This window comes from Hippoglossus hippoglossus, chromosome 8, assembly GCF_009819705.1.
Source record: "Hippoglossus hippoglossus isolate fHipHip1 chromosome 8, fHipHip1.pri, whole genome shotgun sequence".
NCBI classification, from domain to species: Eukaryota; Metazoa; Chordata; class Actinopteri; order Pleuronectiformes; family Pleuronectidae; genus Hippoglossus; species Hippoglossus hippoglossus.
The window spans coordinates 607713-631592 of record NC_047158.1 but is presented as its reverse complement, the minus strand read 5'-3'; the positions used below and the strand labels follow the sequence as shown (position 1 = coordinate 631592).

Below are 23880 nucleotides of genomic sequence, written 5' to 3'. Positions count from 1 at the left end.
TCTTCACATGGAAAGGATTAGGGGAAATGCTTTGAAGCTGTATGGAAATACTCGAGAGATGGTTGAATCATTTCGATTCTTAGGGGTATCTCTCTCATCTCAATCAAACTTTCAAAATCAAAGGGAAGGCCCATTGCATTGGAAGGAAATTAATACTTAAATAATTAATTCATAATAATTCATAATTAAGAGTGGCAGCAGCACTGGGATCAGAAGATATGAGGGAGACATATCTATTCAATGCAAAATCTGGGGTAACTTTCTTTAGAGAACAGGGCTGATGACAAAAAGTGTAGGAGTTAACTAACTCCAGAAGATGGCAGTGATGCAGCGCCAAGGATGCAAGTTGCCGTTAAACCCCAAAGAAGAAGATCTGGCAGCAGGGTGGAACGGAAGCTTCCACTTAACTGTTGCAGCCCGGATGACTTGTGGGAGTGCACTGTTTTCAGTGACCAGTGACAGCAATAGAGTCATGGAGACAGCTGGCTGTAGGAGGAGAGCTTCGTGCACATGTCACTGTCACGTAGGATATTTATAAAAAGGCTGCCGATGGGTTGAGTGGGTCTAAGCTGGTCTGAGACGACGGGGGAGAACTCTCTCGTAGCTTTCCGGGTAACGTCGCATCTATTTACTATCAACCTACAACCTTAAAGTTGTAGGTCCAGTGTTGAAGCGAGCTATGAATGCAGATCGTTCTTGTTGAGCGGTGCACCATTAGGATGATGCTGTTCCACCTGATGGCTTTTTAAACAGTAGATATATTGTCCGCTCAAATTGTTGCCAATGTAATATCAAATTGGCAACTAAATACAAATCACAGATCAGTAAAGATAAGGAAAGAATAAAGAAACTAAAAGACAAATAATTAAGGTTGCTGAACCCCAAATTGTCCATAGATGCACTGTGTGAATGTGTGTGTGAATGGGTGAATGTCAAACTGTACTGTAAAGCCCTTCGAGTGGTCATCAAGACTAGAAAAGCTCTATATAAATACAAACCATTGACCATTTACTTAGCTTGATTGTAACTTACTCGTATCTCTTATCTTACAGAGGAAAGTCTTGCTGTGGACATTGATGTTCTCTCTTCTTTATTGTAATTTCCAGTGTTTTAGTAGAGAATGTACAACTGCATGGGGTCTGTTGAGGCAGAATGCTCCACCAGGCAGATTACACCACCAATAACTAGAAGTTATAGCTTTATCAAGAAAAGGGTCATAATTTGAATTGTGTTTTAACAATAATGTGCAGGCTTTTTTTTTTTGCAGTCACTCTTCCTTTCATCCTTGCCCCACATAATCTCCATTGCAATAGTAGAAAGAGTCTTCTCATTACAACCAACCCCAGGCTGGAGAACAAGGAAACTAACAACACAGTGAATTTGAATATACCATGTGCACTATGTTGCTTTGATTACACATTTTTTGAAGAATTAGTGAATTAGTGACAGCCCTACAATACACATAACTCTATCTCTTATATCTCTTCCGTTTCTTACTCTAGAGCAGACCATTTTCAAGGGGTTGGGTAGTATTACTGCACATGTGTAAAAAAAATATTTTAAGCCTTTAGTGGCTTCAGAGGGAGATGTGCAACATTTAATTAACTGCCTCAAGTGGTGTAATTTAAGACAATGTTAGTGGGGGTCACAGCACCTGGGTGTGTGGAATTAAAATAAGTGATCTTAACAGACGTCTGTAGCCCCCTCCTCATCTCTACGGTAGGTTATAGGGTCCAGTATATAGTGTCCAGTATACACTAGGGGCAGTTAGCATAACAAACTCCAAACAAACTTTTTTTTTTGTATAAGTTGTTAGTTGCAATATGGGTAATATAGTCATCAGGCTTTGACAAGGAAGAAGCAAGCAATTGTTGGTGGTATTATTTATTTAATTTGTTATAAATGAGGCTGCTAGACTTGTAAATATATGTATTAACTCAATGACTCTTGAGACATGGGACAAAACACGTCCAGCAGTTGAAACTATTGGTTTAAAAATGAAAATATTTTCAATTGTAGTTATGAGGGATTGATAATATAATGTCTTATATTATCCCCTTCAATTTAGTTAAATAATTATTCCCACTACATCTAAAACAGCATATCCACAGAGAAGGGTTCAATCAATAATGTGCAATAAAATTAATAAAAATATTGTTCAATAATTAAAAAGAGCTTGTTTCATAAAAATAATGAATGAACTCCATTTGTTTTGTGAACAAATTGCCTGTCTATGTCAACACCGTCAGATGTCAACTCCGTCATATCTTCTGCCTGGCAGTGGTGACGGGCGAATTACAGAGTTGACATTCAATTGGAAGGCATCTTTCTTTTTTTAAGCATTGGAATCAAATATAGAAATAGATTATTGGTTTGTCTAATAATATATTAATACTAAATATGTGGCATCAGCATTTTCAGCTTTTTTTTTTGCTTTTGTGAGTTGATAGTCATCAACTCTTATCAGGGTTTAGTTGAGGTAACATAGTGCTTACACACACATAATGGTGAAGGTACATAGACACACTCCCTCTCTAGTACAGGAAAATATGGGTCATAATATTGCGAGAGTTCTTTTTGTGTGTTTTAGTCCAGCATGGCCATGCAACATCTGTCACTGGAGGAACGTAGAGAGAGGAACAGAGAGTATCAAAAAAGCAAAGAGAGAAAATCAGTACACAGACAGAATTAAAAGGGAATTTGTAAGACAGGCGAGACAGAGATGGAGACAGAGTTGGAGAAGGAAAAATAAAGCAAATAAGGATTTGACTGAAAGAGAACGGAGGAAAAGGAGAAATAATTGAGGCAATTTGGTCTGACATACAAAACGCTGAGGCCAAAAGAATTCAAAGTCAAAATGAAATGTTTAGAAACAACCTATTCATTGTTTGGTTTGTTTGTTTTAATGCTGTAATTGATTGATTCAATGTATTTGAGAGGGTCAACTCCGTCAGGTCTATGTCACCTCCGGCAGATTCATATTTTGATAATATTTCAGTGTGATATTTCCTTTTTTTTTTATGAATTGTTGGTCTTATGTAAAAATCTGTCTGCTAACATGAAAATGTGTTTTTCAATCTTAAAATATTTTGATAGCTGTTTAAGGTATAGTTAACATTATATTATACAGTCCCAAAAAAAAATAAGAACATTTTTATGCTATAAAAATATATGCCTATTGAAAATAATTTTCTTGAGGACTCTGTCAGCCTTGGTGAAAATGTATTTTTGTTAAAGTTTTTATAGGTCTAGCATAATGTGAGTGAAAATGAATTTGTGTTTTTGGTAAGAGAGGGCAAGGCCAAAAGCACCTTTTGGGAGGTTGTATCAAAGCATAGCTCAGTAGCTTAGGACATGGTGGATACATCCATATCGTTTAATTTGTCTGAGCTTAAGGTTTTATTTTTTCAATATTGGATCCTCTTTTGTCCGATTTCTCAAGAATCAGTGAACTGTTAACCTTTGCTTGCCCTATCTTCCTAGGTACCCAGAAGCAGATAGATGGGGTGCTCTTCTATTCTGACCACGAATGATCAGCTATGGACCAGATCACTTTTCATCATGATACTGTGCTGTCAGATATTCACATGCTCCTGCCTAATGCACGCCACCTTATGACACGCCTCAACCATGTTGGCCAGCCTGGTTTGTATAACATATTCAGGTTGTGAACTTGTGCTACGTTGTCTTATGCATTTGTGATAGATAAGTCATACATTTTATTCTAACCATATGTCCAGGAAACTGGAAAAATTGTCATTATTTCTTATGTTGTTAAGACTAAACAATTAATTAGTTAGGGAAATAACCAATAGATTGAGCAACAACAAAATGTCAGCATCATCCAAGTGCTTAGCTGAACTTTCTAACTGTACTGTATTCATCTGTCCAGTCTTCATCTCCAACTTCAAGATCTTGTTGAATGATGAGAGGCTTGACAACAATGACCCAGGGAAAAGTTTAGAGCAGGAAAAATGTGATGACCCAAGGGAAGACTTGGAAAAAGACACAAATGCCACCCAAGAAACGGTTGGAGAGGAAGGTGGGGAAGGAAATGTGGAACTGTGCTTAGATGAGGATGGAGACCTTCACATTACACATCGGTATGGAAAAAATGTTTTCTTTTCATGCAATTAGCTTAAAATCATCCAGGAGCTTTAGTTAAGGTTCAAATCAAACGTCAGCATGGGGACGAAAATCTTAGTTTAGTTTTCTGTGAAAATGGCAGTCTCTACATTTAACAGCATCCAGTTAGCAGCAGTTCTGTGGACAGGAACACCTTGTTCAGGGGTCAGAGGAGAGTGGTCAGTCTGGTTGGAGCTGACAGAAAGGCTACGTTAACTCAGAATGCACAACACATCCAACCTTGAGGTGGATGGTCTACATCAGTCAGGGACCATGTCAGGTTCCACTCCTGTCAGCCAAAAACAGGATTCTGAGGCTGCCATTGATACAGATTCACCAACACTGGACAGCTCAACATGACAGTGACTTTAATGATCTTCAGTTTCCTCCCCAGCCACCAAATATGAATCCAGTAGAACCGTTGGGATGTGGTTCAATGGAGATGGCAACATGAATGTGCATCTGATAAATCTGCAGAAATTATGTGATGCAGTTACGTCAACAAGGAGCAGAGTCTAAGAGAAAAGTTAGTATTTTGCGGAATCAATGAGATGAAGATCTGACGTTGTTTCAGAGTAAATGGAGGATTTACCCAGTATGAATGTGGTATTTCTAATAAAGTTCATGCTGAGGGTATATATGCAAATACATTCATGACCTTGCCTATAGCCCTTATGTGATTTGTAGGGCGATACCAAAATCGCCGAAAGGGCAGAGAATTTGTGTTAAATGCTGCTAACTAAATTGCGGGATCTGCAGTTTCTTTTTAAAAGTTGGAATGGTATCAAAAAGAACAGAAGGACAGTGCTCTTTGCCTCGCTCTCCTTCTCTCTCCCACACAAACACACTGACTGTCTGTCACAGTCAGATAAACCATCAGAAACTCACACAATTAACAAATCTGCCTATATCCTTACCCACACATGTATACAAGTGTATCATTGTGCATCATGACACACAGAAAAAACAGTAACTGGCCACCAGGTTTTTACTACATCCAGAAGTACAAATGTAACATTAACTCTGTGTCAGATGTTTATTTTTGTGTCGTCTTAAATTATATGAGGATAGTCAGTACTTTAGTTAGGTGTAGAATACTTTAGTCAGTGCAGAATCCTGACTATACATTTGATGAGGAATAACAGGTTTGGCTTATAAGCTTATATAGAACCCATACCACTGCCTTACGTGGTATCATTGTGATTGATTATATTGGTAGAGTGGGTGGGAACAGTCGTGGGTGTAGAGGGCATATAGAAAGGGGGCTTAACACACAGTCCTGCGGGGCTCTGGTGCTAAGTGTAAGGGTAGAAGAGATGTGGGGGCCTAACTTAACCATCTGGGGACAGTTGAATGAATCACCCTTTCAATTTTTTGCAAATATCACAAAACTACCCATATAGGTTGCTATGAACAGCCATAACAGCCTAAAAACAACTCCAATAGCAACATTCAGACACTGACACTGAGGGTATCTCACTTACCCCACTTGAGTGGGACAGAATCTGGAGGTGTTGGTATCAATGTCCAGATTTAGAGTAACATACCTGAAATATTGCAGAGCACACATCAACCCGTTAAACTCTAGACCCCTTCTAGATCCAACCCTATCAGGCCTATGCTGGAATGGCTGTGGTGAGCTGGGCACCCGCATGCACTCTTTATGCTACTGTCCAAGCGTTACGGCCCTGTGGGATAAAGTCAGAGATAGACTTAGAAATTTAGAACATCAATGTAGTTTCATGTCCAGCTACATACTTGTTGGGCATTTAGCCCAGTGGCCCATCAATTGTAAGTCTGCACAAAACATTGTTAGCGTGCCATGCAGCAAAATATTTACGCTGTTTGAAAGTCAGAAACGCCCGTTGTTTTAGCTTAAGTAATTGGCTGGAGGATTTTCTGTAACTTTTAATTTTGCATGTCGCTAGATCGTCCCTGGTATATTCACATAGAGGTGGTGATGGCATATGGGTCACAACAAGGTCATTCTTGGACTTACCACATGGTGTCCTTTCTTTGTAAAGACATTCTTTCTTTGTTGGATTCAGTATGCCCGTCTTGGTCCCATCTTAGCTGTACATATTTAAGAAGTGTATGTAACTTTGAAAAAAAGGGTTTTCATGTATTGGAGCAAAGTATGTGTTGAGGTAACATCACTTGCATCCATGTGGTCACATTATGTGTCAAAGAGAAATACAGGCATAAAATGATTTAACACTTACTTGTGCTATATGTAAAAGTTCTGCCTTTAACTAAATAACTCTGACATTCGCAGCCCAATGCATACTTTATGTTTTCATAAAACCATAATTAATTATACATTCTGCATTTGCAGTAATTATTGTAAATAAAATGCTTTTGTTTCTTCAAGATCAGATTGAATATTTATCTTGAATACATCTCAATCTGAATAAAAATGTTCAGATTATTGTTCCAACAATATCTTTACAGTAGATGCACCACAATGGCTGTTATACTGGTTACTATGAGAGGTTACTTAAGATTAAAGAATGGTGGTGTCCCTTTAGGCAATCACAGACCTGTGAAGGTGATGCATGTTGTTCATGTTTAAGAATTATGTGTTGTATGGGATAGTGGTTAGGTCTATAAAAATGTCTAGTATAATTTTGGTTGATGGTGTTGCTGCTTACATTTCATATTATTCCTATCATTCCCCAGACCGAGGAAATACCCTGTAGAGGGTAGAGGCCGAGACTTGGTCTGCCCCATCATTCTCAAACAATCTAACCCTCTACTCGAACAAGAAGAGGAAAATACTGATGATACAGCTGATAAGTGCTTCAAAGACATCATAAGGATTGGTGAGAACCTAGATTTCATTCAGTTTTTCTCATTTTATCAGTCGCCTGTGTGACTGTTCCACAGGAATTCACTATGACCACAGAAAAGGGTCTGTTCTGTTAGAAAGGTAAAAGCGTGGTGGATATAATGGAGGACCCTAAAGACCCAGGTTATTTTTTCAGTGGATGAGAATAAGGTGTTTGATCATGTCAAAGGCAGCGCTCAAATGTAAAACCACTAGGATCCTTTAAAACTTTAATGTGTGCTGTGTCTGGTAAGTTCTAAAGCCAAACTAAAACCTATTAAAGACATCATTATGATTCATTATTTTAGTTAAAATAACCCTCTTTAGTCTCTTAAATATAAAATAAATCATTTACAACTAGTTCTGAGAAACTGTTATTGATTCAAAGAAAAAAATAGATAAAACCTCTGTTAGGAAATGTTTTATCTAGTGCTGAGATTTTAATGATTGGAAACTGGGAAAGTGAAGCAAGATTATTGTTAGAAGTGAGAAGATTTCGGCAGTTAGGTGAGACTCAGGGTCGAATGCTCTATATTTTCCTAATGAAAAGAACAGTGAATCTCTTTATCAGTCACTTTTGGATGTAAGAACAGATTGTTGAGAAAATAATTGATTAAAGTAAATCAAAAATTAATAGAAAGAAGATGTCTCTGTTGGAACTGAAGACACAGTGGTTGTATGATGGAGCAACAGAGTGGTGGTTCCTCTTAATTCCAAATGTGGATAAAATGCTCACAATATCGAGTCCTGATATTGGTACAGTTTGCACACACTTCTGCACAGTTATACAATATTGATCTCAGAAGGGTGAAAGCTGATTCAAGGGCAGCTTGCCAAGCACACTTGTCTGCAGCTCTGTTAATCAGTCACCTGTCAGATTCCTGGTTTTTCCCTCGCTACACGTTTACAAAAGTCCAAAACATGCTGCTCTCCCCTCTGCTTGACAAACCCTCGACTTTATTAGTGAGATATTTTGGTAACGCCCACGAAAATGCAACAAAGGGTGAGTAGCTTCAGCTTGCAAGTCAAACTAGCTTCCTTAGACAACAACCTGCTATGCCCACTCCTGGGTAGGCAATTATTAGATGAATGCAAACAGGCAACATCTGATTCTTTACTGGACAGAACGCTGTTCTGAGATCAGATGTAACGAGAGCCTTTGCGAGCCCTTACAAATTACCTGGTTTCAATAAAAATTTGGAATTAATTTTCCCCTTGATGATGCGAACTTGTCCAGGCCCAGAGGCAGTAATCTCCAAATTAGGATGTTGCCTCTGCTGTGCTTTACCTTTAGGATGTTATAATGTTTGTTATAAAGTGCTCTTCTTTAGGCCATATATAGTGCTACATGTTCCTCTCGAACTTGAATTGTTGAAGTCTTTGCCGTTACATTCACATGCTGCTCCCACTGCAGCATAAACAAGTAGAATGATGCTCAAGCTGCTGTACATGCCACCATTACTGATGACATTTTTCCTTACTCTTGTTGAGGGTTAAGGGCAGAGGATGTCACACCTTCTTAAAGAGTTATGATTACCAACAATAATAATAATAATAATAACAATAACAAACTAACATTCAGTGAAAATACAGAAGTATGCTCATTTGGTTTGGTGTGTGCAGTAAATTTATGACACTTTTTTACAACTCAGTCTGTCCTCACCTTTGGCTTTATCTCCTGGTTTGGATGTCCCACCATGATCTTAAAGTAGATGGGGGGCTGAGTGCAGTGACCCATCTTGTTTTTACTTTGATTTCCACGTGTCATTTTGCTGTTTTAATATTGGCCATTTGATATCCAGTCCATATAAAATGCCTTTAAGTGGATATAGTGCACTATGTAGCAAATAATCAGTGATTTAAAATGCACCATCCAATGTATGAATCCAATCTTTTCACAGAGCACACTATGGCAACCCCCCTGGAAGATGTTGGCAAGCAGGTCAGTAAAAATTACTCCACTCTTTCTGTTTTTTGTCTGTTGCTCCTCACAGTTTTAAATCTTTTACCACATAACATCCATATGCCCCTATGCCAGTAAATGATAGAATAAACTTTTGGTGGTGTCATTCATTAATTGATTATTGAATTGTGTAAGTGGTCAATGATGTTAAGGAGGCAGTACCTGATGATATATTGTTTATCTCATCAGGTTTGGCGAGGGGCATTCCTTTTGGCTGACTTCATCTTCTCTCAGCCGGTCATGTTTAGAGGAGCTACAGTCCTTGAGCTTGGAGCGGGATTAGGGTTCTCCAGTGTTGTCATGGCAACCACAGCCAAAACAGTGTACTGCACAGGTATGATGCCGTCAAGCAGAAATCCAGATTCAAATTCTCGCTCATCAACTATTGAATGTCTGGAGTGTTTGAATATCTTAAACTTAAATTAAACAACTGATAATTATGTGAATAGAACTGAATTGCATGGAAATATCACACGGTCAGGTCAACTTATTGCTTTGCCTGGTTTTTCAACAGCATTTAATAGTCATTTTCGGTGAATAGACCTGGCGTAAGTGTGAGATATAACAGCTTTTTTTTTTTTATCACATATCATACTGATCCCAAGATCAACATTGTCATCATGTTCATTCACAGAAATCTCTGCTTTTAAATTTCAGCTGTTCAGAGATTCACAAGGGGTAGTCAGTGGTGGATTATAGCATCTGCCTTTATGATTAGCTCCGGTCGTTCTTCAACATTTTTATTTTTCTACATAATCGGTGACGCCAAGGTGAAGCAGTGAATGGCTTTTTTTGTGTTCACTCTAGTACATTTTTTGTTGATTTATTTAGTCTTCAATTCTCTATTTTAAGTTGCGCTCATCAAGTAGGAATTGTTGACTATTCAACAGTTCACTCTGTATATAATTTTTTTTTAACAACATACAGTATGTACATTATGTTAAATTGTACATTAAACTATTTACTCTCCCACACACCCTTGCACTATTTGTATTCCTGCTGACACTTTACAGTAAGTTTGTATTTATTGGTTATTGTATAATATTTGTTTCACCTGCTTGCTTGTACATGAGTGACATATCTTAATTTTGTCTTCCTTGTTTTGATTCTGTCTAAAGTATCTTCCTGGATATTGTTCTTGGTTCTTGCAGCCCATTGAGGGCCAGTAGAAACCAAGAGGTCACTGTGATAGGCAGTTTTTTGTCAAAAAAGTGTGCATCTCTGCCCTTTCAGCACATTTCAGTATAATGTATATGATAGAACAAAGACACAGAGGCCAATGTTTTTTTTTTGTTGAAAGAGCTTTATTTGTTTTACAGATGTGGGAGAAGACCTTCTAAGCATGTGCAAGAGAAATGTGACATTAAACAGACACATGACGGAGCCTGCAGGTGAGAGAATGTTGTCAGTTTGTCATTACTTTGACCTTTTCCCTCATTTCCGTCTCAGTTACGTCCAGTTCCGACTGATACCAAAGGCACTGTACACATCTTAATTTGGCCTGTTGTGTGTAAGCAGTACTTCAGTATTATCTTAAATCTCATCCTTTTCGTTTTACTTGGGGATGTGTGGGGAAGTTAACATTGCTCCCTCAAAGTGACAAAATGTCTTCATATTTATTTAGGAAAACGAAATGAACAAAAAACCTAGTAATATAGGTCATATGTCTGTGTACTTAAAATAAAGAAATATGAATACATTAACAATCAGGTTTGGTCGAGCTGCTAGACAAATTCAATAAAATGTTATTATATATCACCAAATCACAACATGATTCACCATACAATATTACTGAGAAACCCACAACAAGCAAGCGTTGGTCAATATTAAAAGAAACAACACTGTTTAACAGGAAGAAACCTCTAGAAAACCAGACTCAATGTGGGTAGCCATCTGCCTCGACAGGTTGGGGTGGATGATGGATTTAATTTTTTATGTGCAGGCCTCACTTTTTCTGTTTTATTTATCGTTCATTTTCCTAAAATTAAAAAAGATAATTTCATGAGGTGGGAAAAAACTAATTTTGAGTACATTTAAAACCCAAGAAAAGCACATTTATCTGGCTTAATAAAGATTTTTTTACCATTAGGTGGTGAAGTGAGAGTGAGGCAGTTGGATTGGCTCCAGCATTCCCTTTGTACAGGTAACACACCAACATTTCCAAGACCTGCTACGGCATAAAATCTAGAACTACATTTTAGATTTTACATTAATCTAAAATGTAGTTTTAGATTACATTTAGATTAATTAGTAAAATTATTTACTAATTAAATGTTTTTTAGTTGTGGTCAGGACATTTTTGCCACAATCCAGAAAACTGGCCAACACACAAAATATATTCATTGTGTTTTCAAAGATTCAATGTACCTACCAAATTCAAGACATGCAGGTGAAATGTACCATGACAACAACTCTGCTCATTTGTTTATGTGAAATAAAAAGTAGAGCCTGATGCCAATGCTATTTTTAGTAACCTCAATAGCTACAGTTACAAGCAAACATCCAATTTCTGCTTGGCTGTGTAAATGAATCAACCAACCTCTCACCACTGAACATATTTATGAAGTTTTTGGTGCTGTTCAGACTTATTATGGTATTAGGTATTAACATCTATCCTAAGATCACAAATGAACTGCTCTACGTCCTTTTGTTCACACCTGGCACTAAAATGTGCCTTCAATGTTTCTTCTTGTGACCTGAACTCATTTCCCTGCTCTATATGCAAGTACACACATAGGTTACATCATTTCCGTCGAGATGAACACTACAGGTGTGTGTGTGTGTCTGTGTGTGTCTGTATGAGGGAGAGAATGGCGAACAGCAGGGCTGAGTGAATCAGTGCGCTCTGTGCAGTTCTACTATCTTATAAAGTTTTTCCCATCTGAAAAAAAAGAAACCATATTATGTGGTTAATGTTGATATTGTGGTTGTGGCTGCAAAAATATTGAAGTATTGACACTGAGAAGGGTAGAAATACTGTTGCGCAGAATTTTTCAAACTTGTCATTTCACAACCCCCAAAATAACCATGCCACAGACTTGCGAGCCCCAATGGTTCCAAAAGGATATTGATTTGAGTGAGGTCACAAAAAATTCACTTATGTGCACTTATTGTAATTTTTACTGCTGTAAATAAACCTGCTGCAACTGATGCAGTCACTATCTCAGTAATCTGTCATAATCACCTCAGGGGTCTCATGGAGACGAAGAAAATCAGAAGGCTGATAATTATTTGCAGGGTTTTATTTATAAGAAAATAACCAGCTTTTGGAACAATAATAACAAAAAATATGACATTGAGAATTGTTTTTTAATTGTATTTGACCTCAGGAAATGATCTTGTGACGCAAACCCCTATTATGCAAACTACTGCTGTAGCAGGTCAAAGAACGTCAGCTAAGTCAGCAAACCTTTGAATGTGGCCCAGGAGGAATTTGCGTTTTCCGACCACAGGCTGTATGTAAGCATGGATGATATGACGGCTCACCAAAACTGAAGCCAAAGCATTTCAATAGCCCCCTGGTGGTTGGGTGGTTTTAATTAGTTATTTGATGCTATAAAATGGGGTGAAATATCATGATTGACAGTTGAGACTCACTTGTGATTGACCACTCTGTGTCTGTGGTTTTAGATTTCAAGATGCATTGAGGACACATTGGGGTGTGTTCACAGCTGTACTTAGTGCTGTCCACATTTGATTGGATCACTAAGGATGGATGTTAATATCAGGTCTGATATCATTTGTTTAATTTTTCTAGATGCTGATGGGGAATTTAACTGGACAGAGGAGGAAGTAGCCGATTTGTACGACAACACTAGCTTCATTGTTGCTGCTGATGGTAGGTTATTGAGATGAAATACAAATGTATCACAGAACTCTCCTCCAGTATACAGCACCATGCTTTATTGAAATGAAAAAGAACCATGGCAACTGTACAATGGAACTTTGATTAATTGAGGCCTGAGGTGGTCCTTCTTTCTTTCTATACCACAGACAGGCCTTTGAAAGTCTGTTAGCTTGGAATGTGTTGGGGGGAGATTTGAAACTTTGTATTCTACTCATACACATTGAGGAAACCCTTCTTGTGCATTAGAAATGTATTCCGACAGTCTTATCTTTCTAATGGTAAAAGGGATAGTCCACCAATTTCACTCATTATCTACTCACCACTATGCTGATGGAGGGGGTGGGTGAAGTCTTTGAGTCCACAAAACACTTTTGAAGTTTCAGGGGTAAACAGCGTTGCAGCCAAATCCAAAACAATTGAAGCAAATGGCATGACTTGAAACAGCGTCATTTACACCATGTTTTTTGCATAAATATCCTCCTCCCACGTTCGCGCATAGATCACATTAGACATTTAGGCTAAAAACACTTCACCCACCCCTCCATCTGCATACTGGTGAGTAGATAATGAGTGAATTTCTTTTTTGGGTCAACTATCCCTTTAAGAGGCAGCAGTAGCAGCCTAGCAGGTGAACAATCAAATTACACAGATTCATCATATCATATGAATCTGCCTCAAAGTCTGCCCCCTGCACGCCAACATTCGAACCATAAATGGTCAATGCAAAGCACCTTATGAATATTTAATTATCCTGCTGACCAATGGGTTTCTACTGTGAGTCACGGCATCAAGCGATGAGAAGAACAAGCACAACTCTCTGACACTGACATCGAGGTCATTGTTAGTGAGGTGGAGGTGAAGAAAGACATATTGTTTGGTGGCCACAGCAGTGATGTCATTAATAAATAAAATACACTGATACACTGCTGCTGCTGCTGCAGATAAAACAGTGAGTGAGAGTGAGGACGATAGAAAGAACGGTGCCTGAAATAAAAAAAGATCAAATTCAAAGGTGGAGCCAAAAAAATATTTCTTCACACTGTCAGAATGTGAGCGAACTTGTTTTATCACCTGTTTGTATTTTAATCATCCAAAACTCCAGGATTGTTAAATTCAGATTCAGCTGTGATGTCCCCAATCTATAGAATTTATCAAAATTATATTTATAAGTTGATTAAAAGAGGCTCTACATAGAAAGGTAAATATTATACAGTGTTAATCATACCACACACAAACCTGTAGGCTAATAAAGTGGTGAGTGGTGAGAACTTGTGTTTGTACTGGGATGGTTCAGTTCCATCGGGTCAGTCTGTGTAATACTGGACTCAGTTCAGCAAAAAGATCCAAGATCCCAGATCTATAGAATCTATATCAGCTGATTAGTCATCATCATGGGACCAAAAATCGATGTGATCACTGAACACTTGTTTCCTCTCAATCTTTCCATTCGCACACTCCTCTATCAGTGCCGGTGCAGCCATCACACACACGAGTGTCACGGCAGTATTTATATATAAATATAGATATTTATAGCGGTTATAAAAACGCAGTGCAGAAAAAACAAAAGGAAGTGGGAAAAAACTAAACTACATGTCCACTATTTTGTATGTGAAAGACCTCCTGAAATCCTATAATAACAAAATTGAAACTTCAAGAGCAAAATATTTCTCCAATCTAATCACCAGTAACCAACATAATCCCAGAATCCTTTTTAAAACCATCAATAGACTTATAAACACTGCTCCTTCTGCCCTTCTAGCCACTTCACATACAGCAAAAAATCCATGACATTAGAACTAACATTGCACCAGCGACCACCATCATCCAAAATATCGCAGAGTATCCTGCCCGTCCCATTCTACTTAGCAACTTTCAGGAAGTTTCACATCCTGATTTCATCGACACTTTGTTGCGCATGCGCTCGTCCTCAAGCCCTCTCGACATCCTACCCACATCACTCCTAATCTATACTATTGGCCCTAGCCTTCTTAGAATTATTAATTGCTCCCTTTCCTCTGGCCAAGTCCCTGATTATTTTAAGAAAGCTACCATTCAACCTTTTATTGAAATAGCCGAATCACTAGTTGGTTCAAGTCATATCTCTCAGATAGACAAATATCCATTTCCATCGGAAATAACACCTCATCCTTGGCTCCACTGTTGTGTGGAGTGCCACAAGGTTCCATTCTTGGTCCCTTCTATTTTCACTCCACATGCTCCCATTAGGAAACATCGTCAGCCATTTTAATGGGATATCATACCATTTCTATGCCGATGACACCCAAATATACTTGTCCTTCAAGCCAGACAATGTCAGACACATGAGTGTCCTAACCGAGTGCCTATTGAGGAATGGATGTGACTTAACTTCCTTCAGTTAAATTCCAATAAAACTGAAATAATAATCTAAGGTCCCAACCAGCTAGCAGGCAGACCCATCATTTCTCGGTCCACTGGCAGCCAATATTAAAACTACAGCTAAAAATCTAGGTGTTACATTCGATTCTCATCTGAACTTCAAAACACGTTAATCAAATCATTAAATCCTGCTACTTTCATCTACGAAACATTTCTACAATCAAATCGGTTCTATTTCTACCGGGCTTAGAAAAACTAATACATGCCTTTGTTTTCTCCCGCCTGGATTATTGCAACGCCCTGTATACAGGCCTCATCCAGTCCGTAGTAATTAGTTTGCAGCTTGTTCAAAACACGCTCATATTTTAACAACTGTAGGGCTCATATCAAACCAATTATTGCGTCCCTTTACTGGTTACCAGTTAAACTCAGGGTTGATTTTAAGATTCTTTTAATAACTTTTAAAGCTCAACATGGGCTGGCCCCACATACATTTCGCAGCTCTTGACTCCGTATAATACCGGTCGTAACCTGAGATCGGCCAGCCTGTCCCTGTTGGCTGTAACTAGGTCAAAGCTTGTCTCGCAGCTTTCTCGTTCAGGGCTCCGAGAATCTGGAACTCCCTGCCTGATGAGATTAGGCTCACCAACTCATCTTTAAATCACTGCTAAAATCCTATTTTTACAGGGAATCATTTTTAACATGCGACTTGTAATTATTTTCATTACAACAATCAGTCTTACAGAGTTCAAGTGTGATGTTCCTGATCTCTCTCTCCCCCTCTCCCACCCCCCACCCCCCACACCCATCTCTCTCTCTCTTTTCTATTCCCTCTATGCCATCTACCTCCACTCTTCCCCATTTTCTCTGCTCACCCCAACCGGTCGAGGCAGATGGCCGCCCACACTGAGTCTGGTTCTGCTAGAGGTTTCTCCCAGTTAATGAGGGAGTTTTTTCTCTCCACAGTCGCCAAAGTGCTGCTCATTGTAGGAACTGTTGGGCTTTCTCTACAAACTCAAGGTCTCGACCTTATTATGTCATGATTTGGCTCTTAAATTCGCCTGTACAGAATATCTTTAATTACAATAGATTCTTCATTTTAACCATGGACTTTTGTGTGAAGCATTTTGTAAAGTGCTATACAAATAAAGTTATTATTATTATTATTATTATTATTATTATTATTATTATTAATGAGGCCCCTGGTATGTCTGACTGCTCTCATATGCGGTGGCGAGCTGAATTACTCTTATATATTCTGGTTAACCATCAACTGCTGTCAAATATAACAATGACAACAGGATGGTAAGTTTCAGTGTTATTCACATATCTACTCACTACTGCTACATTTTTAACTGATAGGATGAAAGGACTCTAATTTTGCTCTAGTGTCACACACTGGTCTGCCTCAATTCTGTGAGAACCCCCTATCAGTAATACTGCTCTCATAACCTGATCTTCTCTTTCCACTGCCCTAGTCCACCTCACACCATGTTGGCATTTCATATTTATTAAATGTACAAACCCCACAGTAGTATAGCTGGAGTTTTCATTGATCCTGCTTATTGATCCTGCTACATGATTATACAAAATGTATAATAACAACATGTAGGGCAGGAGAAGCAGGAGCTGCTCCTGACTGTGAAAGCCTAAAGACTCTTCACCTACACATTTCAAAATTAAAACATACCTCACTGCAGTTGTATGCCTCTGCCAACCGGTGCAGTTTCTTTCCACGTATTTTTTTCCCTAGATTCATAAACAGGTCATCCTCGAGTCCAAGAGAAATTTTTTACTTAAATGTATTGACATTACCTTTGAGCATTTCTGACATACTGCTTTCACAACAATGTTAGGTCAAGTGACCTTTAACCTTTGATCTTTGACCACCGAAATCAATTCCCTAAAGGCGCTCTTGAGATATCCCATTTTTGAGGATGGGATGTACAGACGGTGTATGGATGGACGGACAACTTGAAATCATAATGCCTCCGGCCACTGGCTATTGCAGCCGCATTAAAACAAAACACACTGTTCTCTCCCATCTACATTATAGAGAAGATTTGTCAGCTGGAAAAATTATTTTTAACTCTGAAGGCACTTTACAAATCTATGCCTCTTTACAAATGTTTCAAAACACTTCATGAGGATTGGCGTCTCTATAGTACAACAGTTTACTGGCAAAATAATTGACAAAATGATTAGTGCATTGCTAAAAGACATTTCTCTACATGGATAGTGGCATGGTGAAAGTATCAAATTTGCTATGGTGTGAATTTTTGTTGCCTTTAGAGCTGCAATATGAAAGACATTCAGATTTTCTTTCTGTCGACAGTTTGCTATGATGATGACCTGACAGATGGCTTTTTTCGAACACTGTATCGACTCTGCAGCAACTTTACTCACACCTGCACAATCTTCATCTCCATAGAGAAGAGGTACGGAGAAAATGTTTGCAGTTCATACTTTGTTAAAACAAGTATCACTTAACTGTTATTGTGACAGTGGGAATTTTACCATAGGAAGTACTTTTTTGTGTAGCATGCTGCAATGGTGTTCCAGAAATATCAGTTTTCTATTTTGTGATTACAACAGCTTGCAAAATGTCCAATTAGTTTTCAGTTGTCACCATATATCAGCAAGAACCTAAATGATATTTCATCCATGATCAGAGATTTCTTTTTTTAACAAATGGCTGCCAAAGCAGTCGTAACTGTTATGGTTAACACAAAGGGCTGGAGTCAATGTGCGGAACACAGAAATGGAAACCAACTCTGATGATAAAATAGGTGAGCTGAGGAAGACAGGTTTTAGTCTCCAGGAAAAGCTTATCAGAGTTCCAGAGTCTAAATCTGAAATCCTTCAGACAGACTGGTAACTGAGCAGGCAGGTATCCAATCAAGAGTCAACATCATCATGACATATACAGTATGTATGGAGAATCAGAAAAACCCAGGAGGACCTTTAAGAAGGATCACAACTCTGTTTTTTTATCTGAGTAAAACACTAAGACACAACCTGATACTTGTGACTCCAATTACTTTTGAAGACAGGAGCACGAATGAACCAAGTGACATCATTGGTCTTAATACCAGAGAGATTAAATACCTGGATCTTCTTACCAGTCAGTCAGAAATTATGCAGCCTCTCAGATGAGAGGTGAAAAGTCTTCCAAGTATCTCCAACCACTCTAGCGTTCAAATTCAATTTTCTTTGATAACCATGACCTAGATGACAAAATCTTACCAGACATCTAATTATTTTCTACCAACTCTGTTTAGGCTCCCAAAATCCCACCATGTGGTACCAGAACAACTTGCAGCTTTGCAACATCATGCCATATATATGGTTTGAGAAGGTGTATGCTGAACTTAGTTCAGAAACATTATTGCTGGAGTCTGATAAGTGGTTACCTTTACTGCATTACTGCAATGGGCAACGAGGAATTGTCTATCTTGTGTTGCAGCGCATGGTTAAACTTTTGCCATCCATTGCTCTATTGGCTTTCTTGAATGTTTGTGGTAATCTTTCTGTCAAGCCATTTGTGGATGGGTGGAAAGAGGCAGATGTAAAGTGCTTGATGCCATTGTTCTTCACAAAAACACTTCATAAAAAAACTGTCATCCACTGTCTGCACATTTTTGCTCGTATGACATTCCTGGCATCTCTGGATCTCTCTGATGTGGTTGTTTTCGTTTTGATGACCTCTAGCCATTTTGCATTTGCATCAACAACAATAATGGTCCACCATAGTCAACATGCATTCATTGCCATGGTGATGAGGGTCTCTTCCATGGATGGAGGAGGGCTTGTGGTTCTAGATCTTTTGACATCCATGGGAGGCTTTGGTCAAATCCTCTATCTGTTTATTGATTCCAGGCCACCCATCATAGACACAGGCAAGACTTGTCATATTCATCGTATTTACTGTCTTTACTGTAATGTGATATGCCCCATGATTAAGTGGCTCTGTGGGGCGTACAACACAAAATCATTGACCACAACTGACACTTATCAACAACAGAATACCTGAAAGGTCCAGTGTGTAAGATTTAGGTGAAAAGGATCTATTGGCAGAAATTGAATATAAAATAGTCCTAGTGATGTTTTCACTTGTTTGTTTGATCTAATCTGTACTAATTGTTGTTTTCTTTACCCTTGAATGAGCCCTTTATATTTAAATACTTTATATATATTTCGGGAGTGGTTCCTCTCTATGGAGGCCGCCATGTTTTATACAGTAGCCCAGACTGGACAAACTTTTGAGTTTTTATGACAACTGAAGGCTACCACAGGTTCTCTTTCAGGTTTGGAACATACAAATTCACTAAATTCTATACTTTACCTTTAAAAACAATCCAAACCACAGGATTTTTATTAACATCAAATAACAAAATAAACACAATGTTAAAATCCCAGGATGAGGCAAAGAAAAACCAGCAGTCCCCAAGCTGGAGGCCTCTATTTCTGATCCTGACATAGGAGCTTTTAAAGGATCTCAATTCCCTGGCCAGGTACACCTCTTTGTTCACTGATTGGTTGAATCCAGGTGGAGATAGAGGAGAGACGAGAGAAAAACAGGGACAAAGAGCGGGAACAAATACAGCCAGGGTATAAAAGGTACATTAAAAACACAACGTGTCACATCCAAACAGACATATAAAGAAAAAAAATACTTTAAAGACACATAAAACACAACCAATATAAATTAATTGATAGAAAGTTGGCATCACATGGAGTGACTGTCTGATTGAGATATGTTATGTCAATAGGGACAAATAATTTCAGGTAGATGTTGATCTTTGCACTGGGGACTCTGTACCTTAACCAGAGGGCAGGAGCTGAAGTTAGTGATTTAGGGGATGGCTGTGGTCATCTAGGATTTTTCTACTTACGCATTATAAGCTTTGCTATGGAGATGGGACTGCAGGGCTTGTTTACGGCCTGTAATTGTACTGTCCAATTTTACTACTCTAGAAAGCGTTGTCCTTTTTTGACACTTTTTGCACTTTGTGTCTTGTCATTATGACAGGGCGCCCACTTTTAGGAAGACTAGCCACAATACCCAATCGTCTCCACTTATTGACAATTTGTCTAACTGTGGAAATTAACTCACTTTAGAATGGGGAACATGTTCTAAGTAAGAAAGACTTAATTTAGTCATTTGGACACTAGTAACACTTGACATTTTGTGAATGTGAATAGAACATATTTATCAAGTGTTATGAAGGGAGAATGACTACTCTTGTGGTACTACCACCTTATAAGGCCCATACTGAGCAAAGCATATTAAGACTGTAATTCATGTACAACAACTTCCTTACTTACATCAATAAGCAGAAATTAGGAGGTTATTGATGAAAAACTGTTAGTTAATGGCCTAGTAGTTGTAGAATAAAGACATGCAGAATAAGGCATTAATACATGCTTTATTATGAGTAAGAGCCAATATGCTACTAATATGCATGCTAATAAGAAAGTAGTTAATGGTTAATATGTGTTCCCTTATATAAAGTGTTACCTAAAGAATTACAGTAATCCAGTCTGGACTAGCTTCTCAGCATCCTTTTGAGACAGGAGGTTTGTAATTTTCATAATATTGTGCATGTGGAAGAAGGCTGTCCAAGAGACTTGTTTTGTGTGTGAGTCAAATGACATGTTCTGGACAAACATATCTCCAAGGTTCCTCACAGTAGAGTTAGGGGCCAAGTTAATGCTATCCAAGGTACCTGTCTGCGATCTCTGCTCACAGGATGGCACATCAAGCTGGAGGAGAGGGGAAACCATTCTCTGGACATCATAGCTGTATAGAACAGAACATTTCACCCAGACTGAGTGTTAGGTGGAGTTTGCTAATGTTTGCCATGTTTCTTTTTAATTAACTTCAATGTAAATAGCAGTTTATTTCTAAATGAATTATAATAATAAGTAACCTTTCATCTAATTTGTTTAATAGTATTATGATCAATAGTGTTGAGCTGAGCATAATTTAAGCTTTTTTTGACTCAATTATATTGATGCTTAATTGAATGTATTAAGCAAATACTTCAAATAAAATGCTTCTAAATAGACTTATGGTAAAGTAGTAGCCACAATTATCAAATATTTGTTTTAATACCTAATGGTAAAACCATCTACGCAAGGAGACTTTCCCGTTTTCGTATTGCAATGGCTCGTCTAACTTCGTCCTCCATGATAGGTGCATCCAAGGACTGTACTTGCTGTTGAGAGAATTTTGGTAGCTTTATCAATCAATCAATCAAATTTTATTTGTGTAGTCCATATTCACAAATCACAATTTGTCTCATAGGGCTTTAACAAGGTTCTACATCCTCTGTCCTTAACCCTCAACAAGAGTAAGGAAAAACTACAACAAAAAAAAAAACAGGGTAAAAAGAACGTAGAAACCTCAGCTGCGGCCCTGGATCTGCGGACGATAAGGCAAAGGGACTCCGGGGAAGAAGTCAAGTCAGTAACATGTACTGATGAGATATTAATTTCTTTGATGTGATAAGGAGGGAGAAGAGGAAGGAGAAGCTGGGAAGAGAAGCTCCGAGTGTCATGTGTCCCCGACATTCTAGACCTATAGCAGCATAACTAAGAGCAGGTCTAAGACAAGCCTGGACCAGCTCTAACTATAAGCTTTATCGTAAAGGAAGGTTTTAAGCCTACTCTTAAACGTACAGATGGTGTCTGCCTCCTGAACTGAAAGTGGGAGATGATTCCACAGGAGAGGAGCTTGATAGCTGAAAGCTCTGGCTCCTACTCTACTTTTAGAGACTTTAGGGACGACAAGTGAGCCTGAATTCTGGGAGCGCAGTGCTCTAGTGGGGTGATATGGCCTTCTCCAATGTGGTTACCTCCACCTCCAACTTTAACTTGGTTTATGCTTTGTTTTTCTTTTCCGATGCTTGTGCCATTACTTTTCCTCTCATATGGTAAATGTTCTGTATTTATAGAGCACTTTTTTAGTCTTGATGACCACTCAAAGCTTTACAGTACAGTTTATTGCCATCCACCCATTTACACAGTCCAACTATGTGCAGCACTCTCTCTATATGAAGAGGTTCACTATCTTGCCAAAGGACCCTTCAAAATGCGGAATGGGTAAGACTGGGATCAAACTGCCGACCGTCTGGTTAGAGGACGACCTCTCCTCCCCTAGGCAAAGTTCTGCCCATAGGTTCACATACTAAAACATGAATCTGCTTCTCTGTGCTGTTAACCTGTTCTGTGCCTGCCCCAAAAATCAAGAGTGAAATGCAGCACGAACAAACTTTTCTATTATGTCTACTTTTAGGTGAAACTTCTCTGTTGTATTTCCAGTTACAAGCTCTGGTACTAATCAGGTTTCCTTTTGTGCCTTGATATACAAGGATGAACTTCACTCTGCGCCACATGGATGTTTCCTGCGATGCTTACAATTATTTCAGCCACTGTTTGTCCCAACTCCACGACCTGACGGATGGAAGATGTTGCTTCAGAGTGGAACAACTCCCCTCTAACTTTGCACAGTTTTTCCTGTATGAACGCATAGAGCAACTGGTAAGAGAAACACTTACACACATCCTAACCTCATTTTAATCGACAACTTGAATACAGATTAGTAATAATAAACGTAATAGATCAAAACTCAGATCTACACTGCAGTACTGTGTCTGAATGCATCCTCTGTAGACCCAGATGGAGGGCTGATGCTGCTGCTCTGCTAATGTGCTGTAAACTGTAAATGAAATGGCAGTTGTTATACATGGACCATGTAAAAGCTGTATTGATAATAAAATCAATTGTTGTGTAAGATGGATGATCAGTTTCCTGAGATGAGAAGCTGTGAGGCATAAACTCAAAAACACAGAACTTATTATACAGAAAAAGCTCCATAGAATGAATTCTGAGATTCATTTTTTGTATCCGTGCTGGAAAATCATGGAAACTTCCTGATCTTGCACTTTAAGCTGCAAGAATATTCACTGAGAAAATCTCAGTAACCAAACATAAAGTACAACTTACATTCTCTTCTCCACTTTTAAGTGGACACACAGCACACACAGCACACACAGCACACACTGCACACAAGCTGGGTGCCCGGTAGGATCGCTACTTCCGCTAGTGGACATTTAGGCTTAAAACATGGGATAAATGAAGCAGTGTCGACTTGAATTTGAATGTCGGGGCTTAGGGACACTTGGATGACACCACAGGAGCAGTATGGAGGCCCTTTTTTTTCCTATTGTTTTTTTTGTACGTTTGAAGAGTCCCCAGTTACTTCAATTGTATTGGATTTGGCTGCAAAGCTATTTACCCCTGAAACTCCTAAAGTGTTTTGTGGACTCAAACACTTCACCCACCCCTCCATCGGTATAGTGTTGAGTATAGTGAGTCAGTTTTCAGTGAACTATCCCTTTAAGATCTTTCTCAGTTGTATGGCTCCAACACTAGTTTGACAGTACTTACTTACCTATGTTAGCTATTGTCCAGGTACTGGTCAACTCATCCTGCAGCTCCCCACTCCTACACAGTCTGGATGGATCAGATTTAGATAATGAATGAAAGATAGGGTAAGGTTTTTATTAATACACATTGTTTTATTTTTTCACAGGAGCTGTGGAAGGTGTCTACGACTCCACTTCCATTTGACCAAGCCCAGCCTGATAGTGAGCCGTGTTTAGCTTACCCTGGGTTCACATGGGAGCAGCGAAACAGTACTGAGCATACTGATCCAGCTCACGGTTGACGTTTCTGAATGTTAACTGTTAAAAC

At 38.7% G+C, this 23880-nt stretch overlaps 2 protein-coding genes across 3 annotated transcripts in view; both read left to right on the top strand.

Annotated features, from left to right (window-relative positions):
* hao1 (hydroxyacid oxidase (glycolate oxidase) 1) overlaps positions 1-6325 on the top strand; it is a 16247-nt gene extending 9922 nt beyond the window's left edge. For both annotated transcript variants that reach the window (XM_034594540.1, XM_034594539.1), the window contains exon 9: positions 6315-6325. The gene's annotated coding sequence lies outside the window, so the exon portion shown is untranslated. The remainder of the gene's footprint in view (positions 1-6314) is intronic.
* On the top strand, positions 435-23880 carry mettl22 (methyltransferase like 22). The gene is made up of 12 exons (XM_034594519.1): positions 435-612; positions 3484-3645; positions 3893-4103; positions 6805-6947; positions 8854-8894; positions 9105-9249; positions 10235-10306; positions 11005-11058; positions 12673-12753; positions 17456-17558; positions 22497-22665; positions 23720-23880. The coding sequence occupies exons 2-12, from the start codon at positions 3540-3542 to the stop codon at positions 23852-23854; spliced, it is 1260 nt and encodes a 419-aa protein (XP_034450410.1). The 5' UTR covers positions 435-612; positions 3484-3539; the 3' UTR covers positions 23855-23880.

Coding starts and splice junctions, on each gene's coding strand:
- mettl22 (XM_034594519.1), top strand. CDS start 3,540: ATGGACCAGATCACTTTTCATCATGATACTGTGCTGTCAGATATTCAC. Junction 3,646..3,892: donor CAACCATGTTGGCCAGCCTG/GTTTGTATAACA, acceptor TCATCTGTCCAG/TCTTCATCTCCAACTTCAAG. Junction 6,948..8,853: donor CAAAGACATCATAAGGATTG/GTGAGAACCTAG, acceptor ATCTTTTCACAG/AGCACACTATGGCAACCCCC.